Source organism: Pelodiscus sinensis, chromosome 1, assembly GCF_052426305.1.
Source record: "Pelodiscus sinensis isolate ZL-2025 chromosome 1, ASM5242630v1, whole genome shotgun sequence".
NCBI lineage: Eukaryota > Metazoa > Chordata > Testudines > Trionychidae > Pelodiscus > Pelodiscus sinensis.
This window is the reverse complement of record NC_143052.1, coordinates 271,321,924-271,347,629: the sequence shown is the minus strand read 5'-3', so window position 1 is coordinate 271,347,629 and position 25,706 is coordinate 271,321,924. Positions and strand designations below refer to the sequence as shown.

General features: G+C 41.1%; 1 protein-coding gene across 19 annotated transcripts in view; it reads right to left on the bottom strand.

Annotated features, from left to right (window-relative positions):
- Positions 1-25,706, bottom strand: part of MYCBP2 (MYC binding protein 2) — a 376,578-nt gene that overhangs the window by 68,796 nt on the left and 282,076 nt on the right. For 12 of the 19 annotated variants that reach the window (XM_075918843.2, XM_075918845.2, XM_075918849.2 and 9 more), the window contains 3 exons: positions 5,607-5,708; positions 2,527-4,176; positions 1,252-1,421 (listed from right to left, as the gene is read on the bottom strand). In XM_075918843.2, coding sequence (XP_075774958.2) covers positions 1,252-1,421; positions 2,527-4,176; positions 5,607-5,708 — 1,922 coding nt within the window. The remainder of the gene's footprint in view (positions 1-1,251; positions 1,422-2,526; positions 4,177-5,606; positions 5,709-25,706) is intronic. The other 7 variants (XM_075918847.2, XM_075918858.2, XM_075918859.2 and 4 more) reach the window with 1 other exon arrangement.

Genomic DNA, 25,706 nt, shown 5'->3' with positions numbered 1-25,706 from the left:
TTTGTCCTCTCTCTGAATTCCTTGAAAGGCTATATTGTTAAATTCCTTGAGCTTCACAACTGGACAAAATTTCTCTCGCACAATAGCTGGCTCTATGAATCTCTTGTAACCTTTCAGCTCTTTCAGGGATTGCAATAGCTGGTGGGAAGAACTAAGGCAAAGCACAACAGTTTTCTCTAAAGGACTTACATTGGGGAAGAATAAGATAAAGCAGAACTGTTAGTAGTTGAAAGATGGCAAGGGAAAATTGCATCTCCCCACCCTAGCTTGTTCATTTTCACTTTATGGTTCTTGATTCTGGTAGTAAAGAGAACCCTGTTGAAGAGGACTGCATTAGCACTTTGATATAACTGCTCGCCTTGTGCTGGGTGACAGATCTTTTGTGAAAGCTGGCTATCTTCACAAGTATGGAACAATGTGACTGGAACCAACAGACTCTGGGTTTGTTGGTGTCTCATATGAATGCTGCGGTAAATCTAGAAAGAAGGGTATGCACCTGTTTGCAAGAACAAAAGAAATCTGGAACATGTTCTCACTCTCATTCATGCCAATCAGCTAAAAGAGAAACAGTTTTCCCATTCCTGGACTAACATTTCTGATAGATGCATGGCCTTATGTGGAGAGAGGACACTGGAATATACTAAACCCATCTGATGACAGGATGGAATTATACACAAGTGTCCAGAAGCCATGAAGACCAAAGAAAGTATACATTTATGAGTTTAAAAACTATCTTCATAGTTCTAAGAATCAATTATTTTTTTAAAGTTAGGACAAGTGGTGTTTATTATATATTATCCAAGCATACATTTTTATTTTGTAAATTATTTACGAACTCAATATATAAAAAAACATGTTAAACATTTCTAAGAGAACAACAAACATTTAAAAGATAAACTAGCAATCCTATTGGTCATAAAATGCAATCTGATTAAACTGGCATTGAACCAAATGTACAATGACAGCATACTATTTGTCAAATAAGGATTTATTCAAAGATATTTACAAAATTGAATTTGAAAATAAGGAAAAACACTAAAATAGTTTGGATTAACAACAAATCAGCAATGACTTCTCCTGCTTACCCTCATAAATTAGACCTGAAGTACAAAATCAGAAGGGTTAATTTTTTTAAAATCATATTAAAACTACTTTTAATATAAGAGAACATTTCATGTTATTGGAGTAGCCTGAAATATCAGGATATACATGAGCTATTAATACTAACTCCAGAGAAACAGATAAACGTACCTTCTCTCTTGCTGCCGCTTGCTTTTCACGGAGGTATTTTTCTCTGCATCGATCACAAACCAGATACCAAGTGCTTCCTCCTATGCCACCATCACCACAATTACCAGCCCATCCTCCACAGAAGTGTCCAATGCTATTATAACCTTGACCTCCTGCATACCGGCCACAACCTTGAAATAATGAAAACAAGATCCGTAAACAATAGCTTTATTTTTAGGAAAGCATACTTCTTTTTGCTTTCTGTAAATAGCTTTTCTTTCCAGTTTTGTTTTCTCTAAATTCCTTAAAAGCTATGTTTTGAAAGCTAATGAGGGGGAGTTTTTGAAAAATTAAGCTCTTAAAAATTAGGAAATTTCCAAAATTAAAAAGGGCATTTTCAACATTAAAATTACTTTTCTGTGTGAAAATTATGTATATATTATAGCAACTATAAAACTTGTAACTGAAGTAAATTAGTAAAAAGCCAGTTTTTCTTTTGTTGACTTTCTGTAGTGAATGGTTGTTTGTCTATGGCCAGTTTTTCACTTGACAAGAAGATCCTTATATAAAACATCCATGTCCATACTACTTTTTATAGAGGTCTTTCCCTGAAGTAGCATACTTGTGTAAATATGTCACTTACGTCGCCTCTAACCTGATCCAATGAAAAGTTTCATCAGAGCACTCCACGATACTTCACATAGAGGACTATTTCTCTGTCAGATTTCAATTTCCTACCCATCCCTCAGCCTCATCCTATTTCAGAACAAGTGCTGCTTTATAAATAACAACAACAACAAAATAGTAGCAAAAGTAAACTCCTCCCCACACTTGTCTTCTATTCGTAAAAGACTGAATAGCTTTTGCTTTGAGTTGCCAAAAATCTTCAATATTCTCCACAGAAGAGGTCTGGGAACAATTAAAGTTTCAGAAGGTTATCAATGACTGAAAGCATGGGATTATAATGGAAATATTTGACAATCTAGAGCTCCTATTATAGATAGATTTATATTTAAATTTGATATCTTATTTCCTCCACAGAATCACAAACTAATATTTTAGATTAAAAACTGTGTTTCCAAATAGGCACTGTAAATTCAGCAAGGCATTTAAATATGACTAATTTTAAACATGAGTGCTAGACATGTACTTAATCACTTACTGAATCAAGGTTTTCAATGTACTGTTTTAATTAACACAATTTCCAGTATAGCTAAAAAGACGTGACTCACTTTCACAACTGTCAAAATACAAACTATGTAAAAATAAACTTTAAGTGAGGAAAAATAGTCTTACCTGGATGAGCTTGTCTCATGTGGTAAGTCACAGGATATGGATGCGATTCTCCACATAGCTCACAGATGGTATCTTTCTCAGGCCCTCCCACTGCAAGTTGGGCCATCTCACCAAAAAGATTTCCTCTTGGCCTAGCCTCAGCTTTTTCTTTTTTCTTCTTTTCCTTTTTGGTTTTCTTGTTATCTTTGTCACTTTCTTTCTTCTTTAATACTGCACAGGAACCTGGGCTTGGGAAAATCATATTCTGCGATGCTGCTTTAATGGTTGCTAAAGAAATATCTTCCCAAAAAGCTACCAAATGCTGCAGTGTTAAGGGAAGAGGAGACTTTGATTTCATAGTATAATGACTGGATGTTTCAAAAGAGATAATTTCAGTTTTTCCATCTTCACACTTCTCATGAAGAGGTGGTTCTTTAAGCATAGACAGGACCTTGTTTTTGTTGATGCTGCCCATTTTAGATATGTCTGGACCATGGGGCGCAATGTTAAACATATTAAGAGCAGATGATATTTCCAATGAGTGTCTATTTTTCAATTTAGTTTCTTTTTCCTCTATCGGTTGTTGATTAAGACTGCTTCTTATTGGTGCATGCTCTTTGGAAAGCTCTGGATTAAACTTCAAAAAAGATGAACAAGCCATAGCATCATGGACTATTCCTTCATGCCATAGGAAAGAAGCAAAGACAGCTCTGGAACATTCTGCAACAGATGGTGACATTGCTTGCTTGGCTGGTTCTATAGATTTGGATCCATCTCCTTTGAAAAGCAAGCCAGATTTTTCCTTTTTGGGCCTTATGTGCCTATTGGCACACTTACGGCTTACTTTTGGAGACGCTCTCATATCTTGCTCATCTTTCAGTGGTGCTTTTCCTATGCTAAAATGAATTTTATTAGAACTATCATCCACAATCTTGAATTCTGTGTTATCTTCACATGTGCTATCTGTAATACTATTAGTTTTTAATGTACTTGAAGTGCAAACTTCAACAACTTCACTATGAAGGTTTTCTTGTACAACATGAGGAGAAGGAGCCCTGTTTTCAGTTTCAGTCACAGGTTTTGCATCTTTTGATAGAATTTTTGGTTTGGGTGAAGTGGATCGTCCCCTTAATGGCTCTGTCAGTGGTACTTTCTTCTTGCGAAGTGTGTCTGGATCAAGTGTGTAAGAGTCTGATTTGGACCGTTCCCGAGGAGGATCAAGCTTTGTTTTTACAGGGACTGAGGCTTTTTGAGGTAGAGTTTTATCATGCGGGGATGATGAGCGTGGAGAAGTAGTACCAGATGTGCTACATCTTCCTGCTGTGAGTGTCTTTGGCTTTGGTGAAGAAGACCGTGTTCCAGGTCCTGGAGATTCAGCTCTTAGACCAGAAGTTGTCCTTCCATCAGATTTTAGTGTCTGCAAAGTGTTATGGTTTGGAGATAATGATCTGCTATGAGAATCTGACCTCAACTTTGCAGCATCTGATTTCAACATAAGAGATTCACTGGCAGATAAGCCTTCTGTGCCTCTTGGTTTTTTCTGGTCAGCAACTGTTCTGATAATACGCCCATCAGGTTTGGGTGACCTGCTCTCAGCCCTGTGTTTTGATAGGTCTGATTTTCCTGCTGGAGAAACTGGTCTAGCAGCTGCTGTGAAATTCATTCTGTCACCTGTATGGTACATTTATAATGGAAATTGTTATTACATTTTGTAACTGGTAACCATTACAATACAATCGAACACAAAGACAGATTTCAACCAGGTGCTTCTGTTAACATCCCAAAGTGCCAACAGAGCTGAAAAAAAGTTTTTTTTTAATTATAATACAACCACTAATTAGTTAAAACTACTTTGCAATGGGCACACAAATATATATATATACACACATATTTATGCATGCATCTAAAACACACAGAAAATGCCTTGCTTGTGAAATAATCTAGTGATCCAAAGCACGACTGTACCGTACCAAGAATGACAGTTCACAACCTCCACTGATCACCAATAAGGCAAAATAATTTGTTTACTTGGAAGCTTGAATACAAATCATTATTAGCTAAGTTTACCAGAGCTAAGATTATCAGAGTCACAACAGAATTATTATTTATTATCTTTACATATGTTAGACTGACTACAACTATGACCTCTTAGCTACTTGTTTATTTTTCTTAATTGGTTAAGAGATAAAGTGTATATAGAATGTAATTGAAACTACACAACTAGAAAGGGCATGTTCCAGACATGCTACAAAAGAGTCAGGCTCAAAAGCTGGAGGTTGCCATATTAAGGTAAGTTAAGAATTAATTCATGTGATAACTCTTGTCTACTAATTCATCGTTTTTATGCTGACAGTAATCTGTTGTTCTTACACCAGTTCATTAACAATCCATTATCTGATAGAATTATGAATGACTTTGTATAAATGTATGTAAAATAAAAGCATACAAAGCCAAATAATGAAGCTCACAAGAAGAAAGTAATTTGTGTCCATGCTGTTTTCTATGAATGGATGTAGTTAGTTTATTTTACAGGATGGCATTTATAAAAAGTACTGGCAAACTACTCAGTAATCATAAATAAGTAAATCTAGAACACCTCTTTCCTTTCTTTTTCTTAGACAGCAGCTCCCTTGCTCATGTGCTGACTTCAATGGCTGCAACACTTGTCATAAAACAATTAGCCATACAAATAATGTCTTAGTATTTTGAACTCAATCAACACAAAAATGGAATATATAATTTATACTATATTAAATGTTAGTCTATAAACTAATGAAAATAAAGTAACATGAAGGTGAATCTTGTCCTCTCTTCACAAATGTTGCTAATTTGTTGTCTAAATATTCAGACATGTATGATTGTAGTCTGCTTTATAGTATCTTAACTGGCGTAAAATAACACTCTGTCTTCAGCAGAGGTCATGAAACCATTACAATTTAACTAGTAACACTGAGTTGTTATATGATGAAAAACATATATCAAACTTTAACATTAATGTTGAAACTGTTTTATCAAGTGAATGGAAGGAAAATGAATGGAAGGAAAAACCATTTTCCAATGTAAAATTTGAGTAACCTGTCTGTGTTTGCATGCATACCCACCCTTTAGTTTGTGAGAGAGAGATGAAATAGCAGAGGCAGGCCCAGCTACATCACTACTTTTGTAAATGCGCTCACGAGAAGCAAGGCAGCGGGATGGAGTTTCTATAGTGGAAAACAGTGGCACAGAAGCAGCATAGATTCAATGGAAAAATCAGCAAAGATAAAAACAAGCAAAACAAGTATTTCAAATGATATGTATATACTCTGCTAAATATTTTGTATTTCACTGCTAAAATACACTCTCCTAAACATGTTTTAGATGAGAATGTTAATTAATGTTGAAACTTTTTTCAAAGGCCTCACATTAATTTTTACAGTTTAAAAATGAAATGTTTTAGGATTTAAATATGTATTGTAAAAAACTGATAATTAAGTATTTGTGGGACCGACAACAGTGTTAATAGTTTATTATAAAAACAAAGGGTGGTATAATTAATTTAATTGAGTTTTGAGATCTTTTTATAATCTATACATTTACATTTACAATTTAGAATTATATGATGGCATTTTTCTTTAGCAAGCTACTGTTAAATAGAACTAGAGAGAATGTAGAAAATTTACCTCTGATAATCACAATTACAAAAATAAAATAAGTTGCATTTTTAAAGGCAATTTAAATGTTTTTATTGGAATTATTTTTTCCTTTCATTTATGCAAGAAAATATAATTCAACGCAGTAATAGTTATACATATTATGTATCACTTAACATGCATAATATGAACTTTTTAACTGATCAGTATTACAAAATGATGTGTAGAATTATAAAGATTCAAATAAACAATTATGGATTGAAAATTGAATTAATATTTAGTCTTTATAAATAAAGACAGAAGAGGAGTTTGGCATGTCAACTCTCACTTCTGTAAGAAAGAGACTTTAATAATAAAGCTGTCAAAATTGCAAAGGGCAAGAATTATGCCTTTAAAAACACTGGGCCAGATGCAGTCATATTTTAGCTCCATGTTTAAATTCACGGAAGTTACACAAGGATGAATTTACTCCACTGAGTCAAAGTAGCTTGAGCTATCTAACAACCCACAAAACCAAGGAAATATTTTCATACTTTTTAAAAAAATTTTTGGCATCTTTAGTATCTATTACCACAAGGCTCTAGACTTGTGAAATGTAAAAGGCACGGAAATTTTAACATGGAATTTTAGCCTTAACTCTAGTGCTGACATGAAGTAAAATTCAGTTTTTACTTTTAACTTTTAGCTCTTTTCTTCTTAAAAAAAATTAGATTTTATTTTGCATATGCAGCAGAAAATAGCACAATTTAGTACAGCTGTTTTGCACAAGCTCAAGGGGCAAGAGTATATGAGTTACTGTGGCTCCAGCCCATGTATTTCATGAAAGATTTGTTGCCTGTGTGTTTGGTATTCCATTTACTAACACACACAAAAAAGGTAAGTACCATCATCTCCCTATCTCAATTTTAAGGCTAGCTGTATTTGTAAAAATGATTTGAGTTTACGTATAGTTTGAACACATGAAATAACAATCCCATTCTTCTAGGCAGAAAAATAAAACAGAAATTATAACATTCACCTTCCCAAACAAACATCGGCACAAATCTGAGATCAGTGAATGGATGCCCCGAACCTACAACTTATTATTTCTTGTTTGAAAATTGTTTTTCCAGGATATAACAAGAGATACCAGATCTTGTGTACACTGACAGTTTATTTTACAACAGTAAAAGAAATGCTAATAAAAACATACTAGGAAAAAGCACATATGTATATCTGGAAATTTTTGCAGTAATCGATATCAAACTAAGGGAGGATTGACAGATTAGAGCAGGAGTGGCCAACCCGTTACAGACAAAGAGCCAAAATGGTGGTGGATAAAGCGCAAAGAGCCAAGGGGAAAAAATCCCCAGCGCCGCTTTTGGTCGAGCAGTTTGCCCTTTTAAGAGCAGAGCAGGCATCGCCCTTTTAAGGTGGCCATTTGAGATCTGCACAGGATGCTGCGACTCCAGTTCTCTCTTTCAGAGGGGTGGGGGAGTTTCAGCTCTTCACAGAACCCTTGTTTTCACTTGCCACGCTGCTCCTTTAAAAGCTGCAAGTGCGGGAGCCACAATTTTTTCTTTGAAGAGCCTCATGCGGCTCACAAGCTTTGGGTTGGCTACCCCTGGATTAGAGGAACAGTACGGTAATTAAAATTTTCAATTTGGTATATAAGCATTATGCTTTTCTTACTAGAATATGATTTTCTGTTCCTAATGCTTGTGTCCGTACCAGTAACTTTCCCGATTGTTTCATCCTATATATTTAAAATTATTTACTTTTCATGAAGATTTTAGACTGAATCTGTGATTATGCTGTGCTGCCCCTGGATCAGTGCTGGAGGGAAATGGCAGCTCAGAGTCAATCTCCAGTCTCCCTGCTGCCTAGGGAAAGGGAATAAACTTCAACTGGTAGATACCAGTCATAGCGTGTGCGCCGAGACAGACTAACATAATTACACATACAGGAATATTCAGGGGTGAAAGGCAAGCATAATGGTAGGAAATAGTAGTTGTGAACATGTAGCAGAGGTATGGTGCTCCTGAACGAGGGATGCCCCTTTTATTACCTTTCACTAGCATGGAGGACAGCTCATATTCTGACTGAATATTCTGAATTAACATATTATATTTCTACTAGAAAATGTACCTGGTGTTGCTCATATCCTTAACTCAAGTAAGTTTTGTTTTTCTTCATTTAAATCATTGCCCTGGGGTGATTGCGGCTGAGGGGTACAATATGAAGGCTGCTCTGGGGAGAGAGGCCAACCCCATCCCTCAACACAGCAGCTTGGGGCCAGGTGAGAAGCACTTGCCAATAATCATTGTAGTTGCAGCTGGCAAGCCAGGAGGGGGCTGCATGCCCCCCAGCAGGGAGACAGACAGACATACAAACTCTCATATATATAATAGATAGCTGTCCCTTTCTCCACCCCCGGCCTCCTGCTGCCCTAGTGGGATTATAGCTGTCCTGGTCCCCATCTCTGGTCCCTTGATGTGGTCATTACACAGTATAACTGTCCCTGCTAATAGAACCCTCACTTTCCATTTTATGAGAAACAATTGCATTCCAGACACATCCCATTGTCCAGGCACAACCAAACCCTTACCTTGCTTTAAGTTATAAGAGGAAACTACCTACTAAATGTGGTGGTTCTAGCTTTTACCGTTTAGGAGGCGCTTTTGGACAGACAGACAGACATACTCAGACAAACGCTCTCAAATATACAGTAGATTTCTATAATCATAAAAGATTTCTAAAATCATAAAATGCATTGGTAATAGAACAAGGAGCCTCTTTCTTCACCAATATATGATTAAGAAGAAAATACTGAATTCTATAAATACCTGAATATGCAAATCTACTATATATCTGAAAGTTTGTTGGTCTGTTCAAGAACTCCTCCTAAATGTAAGTATTAGGACCACCAAATTTAGTGTACAGCTTTGTATCATAAAGCAAGGTGCCAAAAGAATGGGATATGTCTAAAATGGGCTTGTGTTTCATCAAAGCAAACAGAAAAGACACAGAAACACCAAGCAGGTGAAAGGAGTTGGCTGGGGGCCTCCATACTCCTGAGCTTCCCACTCCTCAGGTGCCCTTAGAGAAGGTAGAGGAAAGGAGTGCCTAAACCTCTCCCCCACCCCAAGTGATATGGGAACATTGCTGGCTGTTCTCCTTCATCAGGTAGTGAGGGGAAAGTGCACAGTTTGCAGGATTCCTCATTCTGGTTTGGGACAGAAGAACTCATCCCCCAGCTGGGGCAGGTCCACACAACCTTCTTCCAGCTGTGCTTGCTGGAGCTTGCAGTGGCCAAGGAGAGGCACTTCTCACTAGCTCCAAGCTGCTTTGATGAAAGAGGGCTGAGATAAGTCTTCTCTCTCCGGGGCAGCCTGCATCCCGAACCCCTCATGTCCAGTCCTGCCGCAGAGCAATGATTTAAACGAAGCATGTACATTTTAATTTCATTTTCCAAAAAACAAAAATTGAGTCAGGACATGAGCAACACTGGGTAAGTCCTCCAGTATTTAAAAAAGGAGGTAATTAGTCTTTGACCACAGTTGTAATCTGAGTATAGGAAAGCTGAGATGCAATACTAGTGGGGAAAAAAATTGGGATCTACATCACACAAGTTATTTATATCAGGACAAAGAACTTGAATATATTCAATAAAGTTGCACAAATGACCGAACTTAGCTCCACTGTAACAATTCAGTAAATTATATCCAAACTCAAACAATACAATTTATACTCTTCCTCCAAACTTTATACCATGATTGATCCAAAGATGATTAGGACTTTACAAACTTTGCCAAAGAGAATGTAAGCTTTAAATCCAGATATCCAAGAACAATAAATCTCTAAGGGTACGTCAAGACTACATGCCTCTGTTGTCAGAGGCATGCAGATTAGGCTACCAGACATAGGAAAATGAAGCGGCGATTTAAATAATCACTGCTTCATTTAAATTTACATGGCTGCCGCGCTGAGCCGACAAACAGCTGATCAGCTGTCGGCTGAGCGCGATAGTCTGGACGCACGGATGTCGACATCAAAGATATTTGTCGACCACCCAGGTAAACCTCATCCCAGGAGGCATACCTGGGTGGTCGACAAATTCAGCGCGGCAGCCATGTAAATTTAAATTATTTAAATTGCCGCTTCATTTTCCTATGTCTGGTAGCCTAATTTACATGCCTCTGGTGACAGAGGCATGTAGTCTAGATGTACCCTAAAAGCCCAATGTGTGTTCCCTCACAAAATATTTGATAGCTAATTCACAAACTCTGTTTTTCAAGATGTGTGTATTCCCCTCAGCGGAACACATTCAACTTTCTTAAAATATTTTAAATTCTCTAGGAAAGGGGCCGTTTCTTACCTGTATTGTGAGCTAACTAGTACTAAGGGCGTGCCTGAAAATATTCATAATGCAGCTGTTTTTGATGAAGAAAGGAGCCAAAGCTTTGAAGCTGTAATCACCCTATTATACCCACTTCTAATTCTTCTTCAAATTTTCTTTAAGTAGCAGCACTCCATAAACCTTTTTTCCATTACAAAAATACTCCAGCATGTGTGTTAATTTTCTTCTATGATATGAGAACATGCTCGGCTATCCCAGTTTACAAAATATATATATTTTTAAGCCTAGCTTGATTAGATAACTTATTTCTTCCAACCAAAGACCCTGTAGTGTCTACTGATTGATTGCTTCCTTCAACCCATGAGCCATCTCTTCAGTGTCATGCTAGTCCTCTGCATATATCACGTTCTTTTAATATGTTTTCTGTAGTCTTTCTTTCATATCCCATCTCTGATCATTAATCCCCCTTATGAATTCCTTCTTTCACCACTCATTCAGTTGGTATTTTCAAAAGAGCATAAGTTTTAAATTAAATACTCAATGGTAGCACACAATTGGGATTAGTGTCCCAGTACGTGAACAATCACCGAAGAGATTATCCCTATCTTGAAGCACTTACAGTCTACAGATAAACAAACAAAAGATGAAGACACAATATCCAAACAAATGAATCTGGCAGAGTTAACAGAGCTTTCTTAGTTTCATGTGCAGTATTTTTTAAAGCAGAGTGTAGAAAAAAGAAGGAATGGAGAAGAAAAGAGAAGAAGAAGTGTAGTCACAGCTTGTCATCTATTTGGCCCTGATCACCAAGCTGAGTTTTGTAGACATTATGACAGAGATGAGTCTCAAGTTGGGATTTGAAGGAGGATAGGGCAGTATTTGTTTGGATTTTATAAGGATTTTTTCCCCTATGCCTGGGGCAGCAGGAGGAGGAAAAACATGGTGTTTATGAGAAAAATTAATTAATAGGCAGTAAAAGCTGAGAGTATTGTTGAAGCAAAGGTGTGGGTAAATGATCAGATAGCAGTAGTTTTGACTAAATAATGAAATATGGATAAGAATTTTGGCTGTATGTCTGAAGAGAGGAATGGCTGGATTTTAGCAACTCCAGCTGCTTGTGGCAAAAGCATCCAAAGCTGTACTGGGAAAGGAGAAGGTAAAATGGGGAATAGCTCTGGACCAAAACAGTGCAGATCACCTCCCACTTTGTGGACACTAGGATTTTGATTGTTCCGACAACTGTCTACAGTTTTGATTGGATTTTCTCTGTGCTGTGCTGGCTGGCTGACTGTTTCAGCTCACCCAGGATACATCTAGACTGCTGTGCTATTTTGGGATACCGGAAGTATACTGAAATAGCATAGCCAAATCTTTAAATGCACCCGCTATTTCCCAAAATAGCAGGCACTCTATTCCAGCATCCCTGTAACTCTCATTCCATGAGGGTTAAGGGATTTTTCAGAATAGTGCCTTATTTTGAAATGAGCACTTTCAAACCAGACTCAGAATAAGTCTTATTCCGACAGAAGGATGCTTTCTAGATGCATCCTCAGATCCCTTTCTCATAAACAGTCTCATGGCCTCAACTGCATCCCAGACCTGTCCCTCTTTATCAGGGCTGACAAAATGTTCTCCTACAAAAAGTCCATTGAGAACTGCTTTTAAAATGGCTATCATCTCCCATGTTTTAGGTCACACTCTGCTATTTAAAATTACTCCTTGCTTTACTCACAATGGAAACTGAAGGCTGCTATGGCCTCAGTTCCCTTGGGAACGAGAGATGGCAGCAACCATTTGAAAAAAAAAAAGCATACCTCCATAAATTTCTCTGAAGGAGGCCATTTTAATATACCAGCCTCTATTAAGAAGAACATTTGGCTATGAAAATTAATAGCAAAAATGCCATTAATCCTAATTTTTCAGTAGCTACCCATTTGACCATATCAAAAGAAGGTGTGTGTGTGTGTGTGTGCGTGTGTGCACACGCGCGCGCGCAGGCGGAAAAATACCATGATTTTGGATAAGGTGAAAGTAGAGGGGAAAAAGGAGAAGAAATTTAAAGACAGGAAATTCAATTATACAGCCCAGCTGCTTTGTGCTCTTCGGCAATGCAAAGCAACTGAGAAAAAAAAAGCTTAATTGAATAGTGTGTTTTGGTTCCTCTGTGCTACTCACAGTGATACCATGCAATAGCCATATGATTAAGGTATGTCAGCATTTGAGCTATGTCTAGACTGCGCGGAAGATTCGAAAGAGGATATGCAAATTCCGCAGGGTTTTTCGGCAACCCCCCATTTTTTGAAAAGCTGCTTTTCCTCAAAAAATGAGGTTCATGCAGCTTTTCGAAAAAAGGGGAGGATTGCTGAAAACTCCCCGTATCTAGACTACTTTCACTTTCGACAGCTCTGCTTTCGAAAGTGAGATCAGAAAAAGATATGCAAATTCTGCAGAAATTTGCATATCCTCTTTCGAATCTTCTGCATAGTCTAGATGGGCCCTAGTGGACCCAGATAAGGTTAGAATGATTTCTGAAGACATTAGGGCCCCTTCCCCAACTGTGTCCCAGTAGGGCTGAGCATAACTGAGCACTGTACCAACTAGTCCTTGGTATCCCTCTTTGCACTTTTAAGAAAATTTGAGTAAGTCTACTCAATAAAGCACATGACTCCAATACAATGTACAGTAAAACCTGTGTTATCTGGCATGCTCGGGGATTAGGGCGTTCTGGTTATCTAAGAGTCCCATTAACCTAGGAAAAACCAATGGACAATAATAGCAAAACTAAAGTTTTTAATATTTTAGTTGTGTAGTGTGAAGCAGTTGGTCTCACATTTCTTTTCTGAGTTAAAGATGATAATTTTTTATTTAAGAAATACTAAAGCCAATCATGGTAAACCAAGCTAGGCCTGTATATCTGAAGATGTGACAGTATTGCGGCTGGGAGCAATGCTAGTTAAAGTTTTCTGGTTAACAGAGTGTTGGACAACAAATGTTTCACTGTAATTCAATAGTCTTATTTGTTTAAGGTAGTGCCCCCTAATATTCTAGATTTAAGGTGTATCTGTTAATCATAAAAAAACCTCAGGAATGAGTACACTGATGCGGATTATGTGTAATCATGTGCAGGTATGATTGCAGGGTTGCTGATTGTGTGTTATTTGTGCTGTTAGGAGTCAAGGGTGTGTGAAGTGTAAATAGTTGCCGTGGTTCTAAATTCAGCTATTCCTAAACTCTATCAGGGACCATGCAGATGTTATATTATCCATTAGAGTGTTTTCAGAATTTAAGCTACACAAAAGTCCACATACAAACCAAAAGGTTATCAAGCGAGAGTCTTGAACTACTTTTGTGTGCAGATGTGAGAGAAAAGATGGTTCTTGTACAAGAGAAAAGAAACAATACTGGAGTGTATGGAAGGAAATCAGTTTGGGAATACCAACATTCCTGCTAGTAGTGCCAGAACTCTGGGCTCTCAGTAAATCAGCAATGAACAACATGAAAACTAAACATAAATAAAATTAAAACTAAGCAGAAGCATGGAAGCTTCAAAACACACATACATAATATTAAATGTAAAACCAACTAGGAATAATACAACATTTAGGGATATGAAAATCAAAAAGTTTAACCTGGTAGCAACCTTATCTGTCACAGCACAAGTTTTTATAGCATATGCTAACAAATAAAAATATAAAGTTTTGCCATTTAATAGGGGAGAGACTACAAAAATGGGAACAAAACAAACGTGGTGATGGAATATAGTAATTTTTCTAATGTTTGACTTCTCAACATTAGCACTAAGGTTTGGGGGCAGAATTTATGTATACATTTTTACCAAGAGGAAAAAGCACATCACCACAAAAACATGTTTCTTCAACCTGAACATATAACAATATTTCTATGCTGAGTTAATTCTAATGGTTCTTTCTCCTCACCCATCCAAACACTGAATCTGGTAAATGGCATAAACTATCATATACCTGCCTGTAAAACTCAGCACATAACCATCCTGAATCAGATATTTTGCGAATGGAATTTACAAGCTTTGCCACTGCAGTGAAGAATGAATGAACACATTCTAATCCACAAAGACCAAACAAGACTTAAGTTTAAAGTCATGGATGTTTACATTTAAATGGCACTGATATCTACAGAAACAACTCAGAAGATTCAAGCAGCTACAACTGTTTTTAAATGATCAAGTCACTGATTCCTGTTGATGTCTAATTCTCCTTGAATATAATTATTGATTTCAATGTTGCGATTCTTTGCTGCAAAAAGCGATCACTAGCTAGAGCACAGGACTTAAAAGCAGAATTCCTGGATTCACTGTTCCCAAATCTAAAGCTGATTTGGCTGTAGAACCCTGGGAAGCATCTGTTAACCAATCTTATCTGTGAACAGGTTTGATACTTAACTACATTACAGAGGAATCGAGAGGCATAATTATCTGCAAGGACTTTTGGTTCCTTGGATGGAAACCTCAAAAACACACACACACACACACACACACACACACCCCAGTCTGTCACAATAGATTGTATAGAAAGTATCCTATATTAGAGCTACAGACTGGGATATTTCAAAGATTAAATAAGTTAGATTTTAATAGGATTTCTCTGTTTAAATCTGTCTGAATTCTGCAAATCTCAGCTGTGTTATTTAATTCTTACTGTTAAAACTGAAAACCCAGTACTCAGAAAAACATTAGTTAATTTGAAACAAAAAACAGAACTATGTAGAACTTTAAAGACTAACAGGATGGTTTATTAGGTGGTGAGCTTTCGTGGGCCAGATCCACTTCCTTAGATCAAATAGTGGAAGAAAATTGTCACAACCATATATACCAAAGGATAAAATTTAAAAAAATGAACACATATGAAAAGGACAAATCAAATTTCAGAACAGAAGGGAGATGGAGGGGGGGGGGGGGGTAGAAGAGGAGGTAAATGTCTGTGAGCTAATGATATTAGAGGTGATAATTGGGGAAGCTATCTTTGTAATGGGTAAGATAATTAGAGTCTTTAATCAAACTTAAGTGTAAAGTGTCGAATTTAAGCATGAATGACAGTTCAGAGGATTTTCTTTCAAGTGTAGTCTTAAAAGGCCTTTGAAGCAGGATGCAGGTAATCAAGTCATTGAGACAATGTCCTTGCTGGTTGAAATGGCAAGAAACTGTTTTTTCTTTGTGATCCTGTCTAATATCTGTTTTGTGGGTATTGATCCTTTGGCGAAGTGTCTGAGACATTTGTCCAATGTACATAGCAGACGGACACTTTCGGCACATTATAGCATAAATGATATTTCTGGATGCGCAGGAATGTGTGTTCTTGATCTTATAACTCACTTGGTTAGGTCCAATAATGGTATCAGCAGAGTGAATATGTGGAGAAAGCTGGCAATGGGGTTTGTTGCAAGGGAAGGTACCAGGGTTGGTATTAGTGCGGTATGTCCTGTGGTTGTTGGTAAGAATCATCTTGAGGTTAGGTGGTTGTCTATAGGAGACTATGGGTCTCTCTCCCAGAGCCTCTCGGAGTTTAGTATCCTGTTCCAGTATAGGCTGTAGTTTATTGATAATATGTTGGACAGGTTTAAGTTGGGGGCTGTAGGTGATGACAAGTGGTGTTCTATTGTTAGTTTTCTTGAAGTAGTTGTTTTCTATGTATTCATCTGGCTTTTTCAATTTGCTTTTTTATTTCTCCAGGTGGGTAGTTGAGGTTTATAAATGCTTGGTAGAGATCCTGAAGTTTCTGATTAGAGCAGATGCGGTTGTATCGAAAGGTTTAGCTATAGATGATGGATTGTATGGTGTGTTCTGTTTGGGAGCTGGAAGCATGTAGGTAACAGAATGAGTCAGTGGGTTTTCTATAGAGAGTGGTGTCTAACTTTCCATTGCTGATTTGTACTGCGGTGTCCAGGAAATGGATCTCTCGTGTAGAATGGTCCAGGCTGAGATTGATGGTGGGGCGTATGTTGTTAAAATCTCTGTGGAATGTCTTCAGTGTTTCTTAGCCATGCGTCCAGATCATAAAGATGTCATCGATGTAGCATAAGTAGAGAAGAGGTAAAAGGTGACAGGAGTTGAGGAAATGTTGTTCTAGATCAGCCATAAAGATATTAGCATACTGTGGGGCCATGCGTGTACCCATGGCTGTGCCACTGATCTGGAGGTATAAGTTGTTCTCAAACTGGAAATAATTGTGGGTGAGAACAAAGTTACATAGGTCTGCTATCAGACTGGCACTATCCTCTGGGATAGTGTTTCTAATTGCTTGTAATCCGTCTTCATGTGGGATGTTGGTGTATAGAGCTTCTACATCCATGGTGGCAAGGATGGTGTTATTGGGGAGGTTATCGATGTTTTGTAGTTTCCTTAGGAAGTCAGTAGTATCTCGGAGATAGCTGGGGGTGTTGGTTGCGTAGGGTTTGAGAAGAGAGTCTACATAGCTGGATAAACTAGTAGTGAGCGTGCCGATACCTGAGATGACGGGACGTCCGGGGTGTCCAGGTTTATGGATTTTGGGAAGCAGATAGAACAATCCTGGTTGGGGGGTTAGAAGGGGTTTCTGTGTGGATTTGTTCCCGAGTAGCTGTAGGGAGGCTTTTAAGGAGACAGTGTAGGTTTTTTTGGTATTCCGAGGTGGGATAAGAGGAGAGAGGATTGTAAAATGCAGTGTTGGAGAGTTGTCTGGGTACCTCCTGGTTATAGTCGGCCTTATTCATAATGACCACAGCACCCACTTTGTCAGCTGATTTGATTATAAAGACCAGGTTGTTTATGAGACTCTGGATGGCATGGTGTTCAGCGCGGCTGAAAGAGGTTTGTGGTGAGACAGTCAAGCCCTAAAATTCCTGTTTTTATATCTCTGTTGATTTCCTAGTCTCTACTGATTTTGGAATAGCCTCAGAAAATTATTTTCTTTCGATACATATTGAATGATCTGCACTCCCTTATATCATTCAATGGGGAAGAAGGGAGTGACTCTTTATTTTTTAAAATTCTGTGTCAACCACTTTGTGCAGGTCAATATTATCAGGTGTTCTATTTGTTAGTCTTGTGACAGACCCAGATTAGATGACTGCCGCATGCTAATAGAGAGCAGGTATGCTGAGCTCTAGGTGAACAGTTTTCTCTTCCCTTAGTAAACAGGGCTCAGCCTAGTGCAGCATCATCAGCAGGTACCTGGGGCCAATTAAGAGCTTACCAGAACCAACAGGCTAATCAAAGCACCTGCAGCCTATTAAGGCCTGCTGATTTATAAGGCCTCCCTGCAGGTAGGCAGAAGCCCAAGATTTGAACTGTGGGTGTGAGCTGAGGAACACAATCAAAGCAGAGTGCTGTGGAGACACAAACTGACTTCTTCAGGTTCCAGAGGAAAGGTACTAGGAGAGATCATTTGTGGAAATGGCTCAGGGAAAAAAGCTGCCAGACTGGGAGTAAAAGTAAAAGGAAGTTACTCACTTCGTGCAGTAACGATCGTTCTTCGAGGTGTGTCCCCGTGGGTGCTCCACTTCTGGTGACTCCGAAGCAGTAATCTCGGCTAAACGTGTGTTTCGGAATCGGTATTCCGAGCAGCAGGCAACACTGCCAAGGCTACTGCTGAGTCAGTGGCGAAGTGCTGAACAATTGCATAATGTCTTGAGAAGGTAGAATTTGAAGACCAAGTCGCAGCACGGCAGATGTCACGAAGAGGGACACCTTTCACGAAAGCTGTAGACGCAGCAACTGCTCGTGTTGAGTGAGCTCTAGGTTGCGAGGTGAGAGACTTCTTACGGATAGTATAGCACGTCGTGATACAAGAGACAACCAGTTTGGAAATGCGCTGGGCGGATAAGAACTTGCCTCTAGAAGGCCCCGATGTTGAAATGAAGAGGCGGTCTGTCTTACGTAAAGTACGGGTTCTGTCTATATAGAAAGCCAGAGCTCTACGGACATCGAGCGTATGCAGGAGAGCGTCTCGCTGAGATGCATGCGGTTTTGGGTAGAAACATGGCAGAACGATTGGTTCGTTTATGTGAAATTCCGTACAGACTTTAGGTAGAAAGGCTGGATGAGACCTCAGTATCACTGATTCCGGGTTGAAGACTGTATAGGGAGGTGTTGACATTAGTGCGGATAACTCGCTCACCCTGCGTGCTGATGTTATAGCCAGAAGAAAAAGTACCTTCATTGTAAGCATCGGTAGTGGTACCGTGGCCAACGGTTCAAACGGTGGCCCAGTGAGGACATCAAGTACCAGGTCAAGACTCCATGCAGGTGGCGGAGGTCTCCGTGGTGGGTTGAGGTTAGCCAATCCTCTGAGAAATCTAGCCATCATGGGGTGAGAAAAAACCGACTTGCCTTCAACGGGGTAGTGAAAGGCGGCTATCGCTGCTATGTGGACCTTAAGTGATGAAATGGCTAGTCCGGTTGCCTGCAGCTGGAGGACATAGTCCAATAAGACATGCATTGGCAAAAGCAAGGGATCCAGGAGTTTAGGAGCACACCATCATAGAAATCTGGACCACTTTGACAGGTAGGTTTTCCTGGTGGAATCTCTCCTGCTGTGCAGGAGAACACGCTTCACCTGGTCCGAACAAAGATTCTCGGACTCGCTGAACCATGTACCATCCATGCAGTGAGGTGCAGAGTATCCAGCTTCGGGTGACGCAGGGAGCCTCTCTGTTGTGTCAGCAAGTCCGGTAGGCAAGGTAGTCGGCGTGGTGCTCGTACAGAGAGCTGCCGAAGGGTTGAGTACCATGGCTGCCTGGGCCATGCTGGGGCTATAAGTATCACTCGTGCCCTGTCCATCACAATCTTCTCGAGTACTCTGGGAATGAGTACAACAGGGGGGAATGCATACAAGAGTGATGTGCCCCAGTGAAGGAGGAATGCGTCTCCCAGAGAGTGAGGTCCCACTCCCGCTCTGGAACAGTAAGCTCTGCATTTCGCGTTGGCACGTGTTGCGAAGAGATCTATCGCCGGAAACCCCCACTGATGGAAGAGAGTTAAGAGGACATCTGTGCGGATCACCCACTCGTGGTCCTGGGGGAAATACCTGCTCAGTGCATCCGCTGTGGTATTATTCACACCCGGTAAGTATGACGCGACTATAGAGATGTTGTTTCGAATGCACCATTTCCAGAGGCGGATCGCCTCTGCAAAAAGTGAACGGGATCGGGCACCCCCCTGTCTGTTTACGTAGTACATTGCCACTACATTGTCCGTGAGAATTCTGGTGACAGTACCTCTTATGTATACCTTGAAGTGTTTGCAGGCATGAAACACGGCTCGAAGCTCGAGAAGATTGATATGGAGCATCATCTCCGTAGTGACCAACGACCCTGAACTGTTTTTGCGCCCATGTGGGCACCCCAGCCGATGAGAGAAGCGTCTGTGGTTATCTCTCGTGACGGTTGTGGTGCATGGAAGGGGACTCCTGACAACATGTTGTTGTGATTCGTCCACCATACTAGGGAGTCCTTGACATGTACTGGAAGTACCACAGTCTTGCGGATGCTGTGGTCCGTAGGCTTGTAAACCGTGCTTAGCCAATGCTGCAGACACCTGAGGTGTAGTCTTGAATGGCGCACTATGATTGTCGTGGAAGCCATATGTCCCAGAAGCTGGAGACATACGCGTACCGGGAGCATTGGAGCGTGCAAAACTGTTTTTATCAGGTCTTGCATTACTTGAAAACGCTCGAGTGGAAGGTGGACTCTTTCCGACTGGGAGTCGAGATGCGCTCCTATGAAGTTTAAAATCTGTGTAGGTAGTGGGCGTGATTTTTGAGTGTTCACGATAAGGCCGAGGGAGTCCAACAACTCCTGAGTTGCGACTACCATGTGCTGAGCCTCTAACTGGGTGCGTGCCTTGATGAGGCAATCGTCGAGGTAGGGGAAGATAACGACTCCTATCCTTCGAAGATGGGCAGCCACTACCGCTAGTGTCTTGGAGAACACCCTTGGGGCCGAAATGAGGCCGAAAGGCAGGACCCTGTATTGAAAATGGTCGTCGCCCACTACGAATCTGAGAAAACGCCTGTGCGCTATGTGAATCGTTACATGGAAATATGCGTCTTGCAAATCCAGGACTGCGAAACAGTCTCCTCTGTTTAGTGCTGGCATGATCTTGGCCAGGGTGGTCATTTTGAAGCGCTGCTTTCGGATAAAACGGTTCAGACCCCTCAGATCGAGGATGGGTCTCCACCCTCCGGACGTTTTGGGAACCAGGAAATACCTGGAGTAGAACCCTTTGCCTCGGAATTCGTCGGGTACTCTCTCTATGGCTCCAATCTCGAGTAGGTGAAGAACCTCTTCTCGAAGAGCGGCCCCATGAGACGGGTCCCTGAGAAGGGATGGGGTGGGAGGAGTGGTCGGAGGGATTGATGCGAACGGGATTGTCAGGCCCGATATGACCTCTAGGACCCATCGGTCCGAGGTAATGGTGGCCCATTGATGAAGAAATGGCCTCAGGCGGTGGTGGAATAGGGTGGTGGTGATGATTGCAGGCTTTAGAGTGTTGACCGGTGGAGACATGTTCGCGTCCTCCACACGGGAGTCAAACCTGCTGCTTCTGGGAAGGTCGAGCAGCAGAGCGGTTCTGTTGTTGATGTTTGCGCTGAGGGCGCTGTCTGAATCTAGGCTGGTCAGATCCACGCTGCTGTTGCTGCTGCTTATAGGGGAAATAATCATATCTCCTCTGGAAGGGGTAGTATCGTCTGCGTTTAAAAGGTGACGTGTACATCCCCAGAGAACGGAGGGTCATACGAGAGTCCTTGCCAGAATGGAGGATCTCATCGGTAGTAGAGGCAAACAGCTTCTGGCAATCAAAGGGTAAATCTTCCACTTTGGAGTTCAACTCCTTAGGGGCTCCCGCTGACAATAGCCAGGAAGCTCTCCTCATCGCAATGCCTGTTACCATCGCTCGCGCGGCTGTGTCGGCAATGTCCGCGGCTATCTGAAGGGCTGTTCTACATGCGGTGAAACCTTCCTGGACAACCGATCTAAGGAGAGACTTCTTACTGTCAGGGAGGTGCTGCATAAGTTCCGGTAACTTAGAGTAATTATCAAAGTTATGGTTCGATAACAGAGCAGCATAATTGGCAACCCGCAGTAGCAAGGTTGAGGAGGAGTAAACTTTCCGACCAAAGTGGTCCAATTTCTTTGTCTCCCTATCCGGTAGGGAATTCTTGAATTGGGGCATTTTGTTCTTGTGACGAACCGCATCCACTATCAGGGAATTCGGCTGGGGGTGATTGAAAAGAAAATCCAGACCTTTGGATGAGACAAAATACTTCTTATCAATTTTCTTATTAGTGGGCGGTATCGATGTTGGCGTCTGCCAGATATCCTGTGCCACTTCTAAGATGGCTTCATCTACCGGGAGTGCAATCTTTCTCTGTTGTTTAGGGTGCAGATTCTTAAACAACTTATGCTGTTTAGCTTGAGACTCAGTGAGCTGCACTTCCTGAGATTGCGCTACACGTTTAAACAGGTCTTGGAATTCCTTAAGATCGTCCGGTGGTGACTTCTCGCCCATAGACAGCGGTTCATCCCTAGAAGGCTGTGGTGAACTGGTATTAGGGGACATATCCTGATCAGCTTCCGAGAGTTGCCCTTCCTCTAGGTCTGACATTTGAGAACAATGCGTGGGGGAACGAGAAGATACGGGGCGTCGTAGCGGAGAACGTTTGGAGATCTCCGAGCGCTCAGAGCGTGGACTAACTGACCTACAGGAACATGGAGACCTGCGATGAGATCGAGAGTGACTGCGATGAGATGATTCAACATAGTCCGGTCTATAACGATGGGTATAGTGCCGGCCAGACCTTGCAGGGGACAAGCGTCCAGAAGATCTAGTGCTGTCATACCTGACGTAATATGTACTTCTAGGTGAATGAGTTGGTGATCGTGAGCGTCTCGCAGGAGAAGGAGATCTTGAATATCTCTGGTGTGAACAGCTACGCTCTCTATCATAATAGTGACGAGATGAGAGACTGTGGTGGTAATAACGCCCATGGTCTCTTGCGTGGTGCGTAGAGGCACAACGGTGAGGGGATGGCTCGTGGTGAGACCTTGGCGAGGTACACTGGGAGATTCCCTGGGCATTTGATTTTTGTGTTGATGCTGCTGGCTGCGTAGAGCCTGGAGAGTGAAGAGTTAAGGGCTGTGAAGCAGGCATCTGAGTATGAGCACGCTGATCCCCTGCCGGTGCTGAGGACAGCTCCCTGTGAGGGGCCATGGTTAAAAGCCCTTCAGCAGCCGGCACCGATACAACTGGCGCCGCTGCGTCTGTCTCTTTAAGAAGCCCCGGATGCCGGGTGAGGATCCCGAGCAGGGGGCTGTCGAGACTCTGAAGTGCCGGCCGGCTTATTCACCGATGGAGCACGGGTTACCCTCGAACGAGAAGTGCCCGGCTTGACACCTGCACTTGCCCGCGACTGCGGAGCAGCTGGCAGGGAGTGAGCAGGAGAGGCTTTCCTCTTTTTTGATGAGGGCAAAGCCTCAGAAGGAGCCTTCCGCTTATCAGTCGTGGGGTCCGAGGCAGAGGATCCTGAGGCAGTGGAAGGCATGAGAGCCTTATCAAACAGGATCTCCTTCAAACGACGTTCCCGCTCCTTGCGGGCTCTAGTCGTCAGGCTGGCACAGTGGGTGCACTTTTGGGGGATGTGAGTCTCCCCAAGGCAGCGAATGCAAGCCGAGTGCCCATCTGACACCGGCATTGGTTCAGCACAGCCTTCACATTTTTTTAAGCCGGGGGAGCCCGGCATTTTGAGTTGTGGGGACTGAGCGTTACCGCCGACTAAGAGCAGCCGCTTGTATGCGTCCCCGGTTCCTCTGTGTTACTTTCCTTCTGTTTAAATTTTGTTTCCTTTCTCTTTTTTTTTTTTTTTTTTGGTAACCAGAGCAGGCAACAGAAAAAAACGCCAACAGTATATATATATATATATATATAGCACTGCTCTTTCTCGGTATCCTCTTTCCTTTCTTTCTTTCTTTTCTTTCTCTTTTTTTTTTTAAACCGCGTCTGCCGATGGGGCTAGACGCGCTATATATTTTAACAGTAAAAGTTATGAGATTTCCCCACGGCAAACAGCCGAAGGGAAGAAGGGGGAAATTTTGAGGAGAGAGTGGGGAAGCTCCGTCTGCGACCCAAGGCGGATGAGAAGAACTGGCGGGAGCCGGGCAGCGCGCGGTAGATGAAAGGCGCGAAACGGGAGTGCACGCGCGCTGCCCGACCACACACACACACAGCTCTGTAAAGCTCCGATTTGCGGCGCCGGGACCAGCCCGACACCAGAAGTGGAGCACCCACGGGGACTACCCGAAGAAGAACCTTGTCTGTTGCCGCTGCCTTAGGGTTCCTGGGCTGTAACCTGGAGTAGTGGGCAGGCTCAGGTCTCCCTCAACCCTTCCTCATGCCATTACAGAATATGACCCTGAGAGGGGAACCAGAACTATGGAGGGTGAAAGATTGCCTATGATGAGTAGGCTCAGTAGGATATGACCTTTGCCTCTAGAAAAAGAAGAGGCTGTGGGAAGGGTCACAGTGAGCCTCTGAGGCAAACACTATCCACCAGAAGTGCAAGACCCATGGGGCATGATCAGAGCTTTGCCAGAGTGTGTTTTACAGATAGACACAAGTATTTCCTTGTAACCATACTGGATGCAATCTATAAGAATTATCTTATTTAACCAATATTATTAGTTCCTGTTACGGAAGATAACGAAAATATAATTTTCTTAACAATCCTTACTCATTTGGCCTTGCCTGGAAGCAGCATTTGTTTCCTGTATGATGCTAAGGAGGTTTGAACCAATTAAGCGGCTTCACTGTAGTTTCAAAGTATTGATAGAAACGTGCCTGTCATCAGTGCCTCTGAGTTATCAGATTCTGACAAATCCTATTCCTCTATTGAGAAGCAATTTGAAATGTTTGGTTTAACTTTAGGTTTTTTTCCCTCCTTACATTGTTTGTAGTATTTGGATATACAAGATTTCCTTTATATCATAGCGTATATCATGTAGACTGAGCGGTACCACATGATCTCAGACTTTTTTTTTGACGTTTTGAGGATTGTTTTGGTGTTCCTTGATGCAGCTGCAGGTCCAAAGAGTCACTGGCATATCCTCACTAAGCTTAATGAGGATTTGTTGGGGCCAGGAGAGTAAGGGTGAAGGAAGCCCAATTTTCCATTATTATCAGTGAAAATTTTCATATTGGGAAAAGCCACCATGAGAGAAAAGTGAGTCAGTGATAAGTGCACTATAAATATTTAAGTAGATTAAATGATGCTAAGGAGGTTTGAACAAACTAAGAGGCTTCACTGTAGTTTCAAAGTAGATTTGACTCCTGTGTCCACTAGACGATTCCTTCATAAACATAATTTCTCTTGAGTATATTACTTCATCAATCTTTTGATCTGCCATCTTGAAACTATTGTCCTGTGCTCTCAGAGAAAGGGACAATACTAGGTGTGAATAATGGCGGACAGAAGGTGAAAGAAGCAGAATATCTTTTATTGGAAAAGTGGAGAGATGAAATAATGTAGTACAAAGTTGGTGAGTGGTACCAAATTCATAAAAAGACACCGATCTAGCTGCTTCCTGTCACGTCACAACTGCTCTACTGACTAAAGATAATCAGAAGACATAGCCCATAACAAAGAAGAAAAAAAGTAAGTAAGTATCATTCCAAATATATGGCAGAATTATATAATTTGGAAAGGCAAGAGTAGTTATTTCACCCACCCATATTCAGAGATACCTGGCATATTAGATTACTTCATTTTTGGCAAGAAAGGTCCAATGAGTCATTTTCAAATGCAATGTGACAAGTGGGTAAAAAACGCAAAACACCATCCTAACAGTTTATTTTTCTTTCAAATGATTGGCAAAACTCTTCCTCAAAATACCAAGAAGGACTGTAGAAATGAAGAGTGACAAAAATGAGAAGAGATTATTGTGGTCTAGTGCCCCACGATGAAAGATGTTAAACAAAAAAAGCTACTTCTTCAGGAAAACAAAGTCTAATAGAAAAGTCAACCTTTCCAAAAAGTGTTTTTAGGTAACACAGTATGAACAAACCATTTTAGGATGATGCCGCGAGTCCTCCAATTTACTGTTCCCCTCTAGCAGTCTAGTGACTTCAACAAGACTCTATGCTGATGCAGCAGTACACCTGTATGCAATGACTTACAGGATGAGGACAATAGTATTTAGCCATAGTTTAAAATGTAAATTAATTT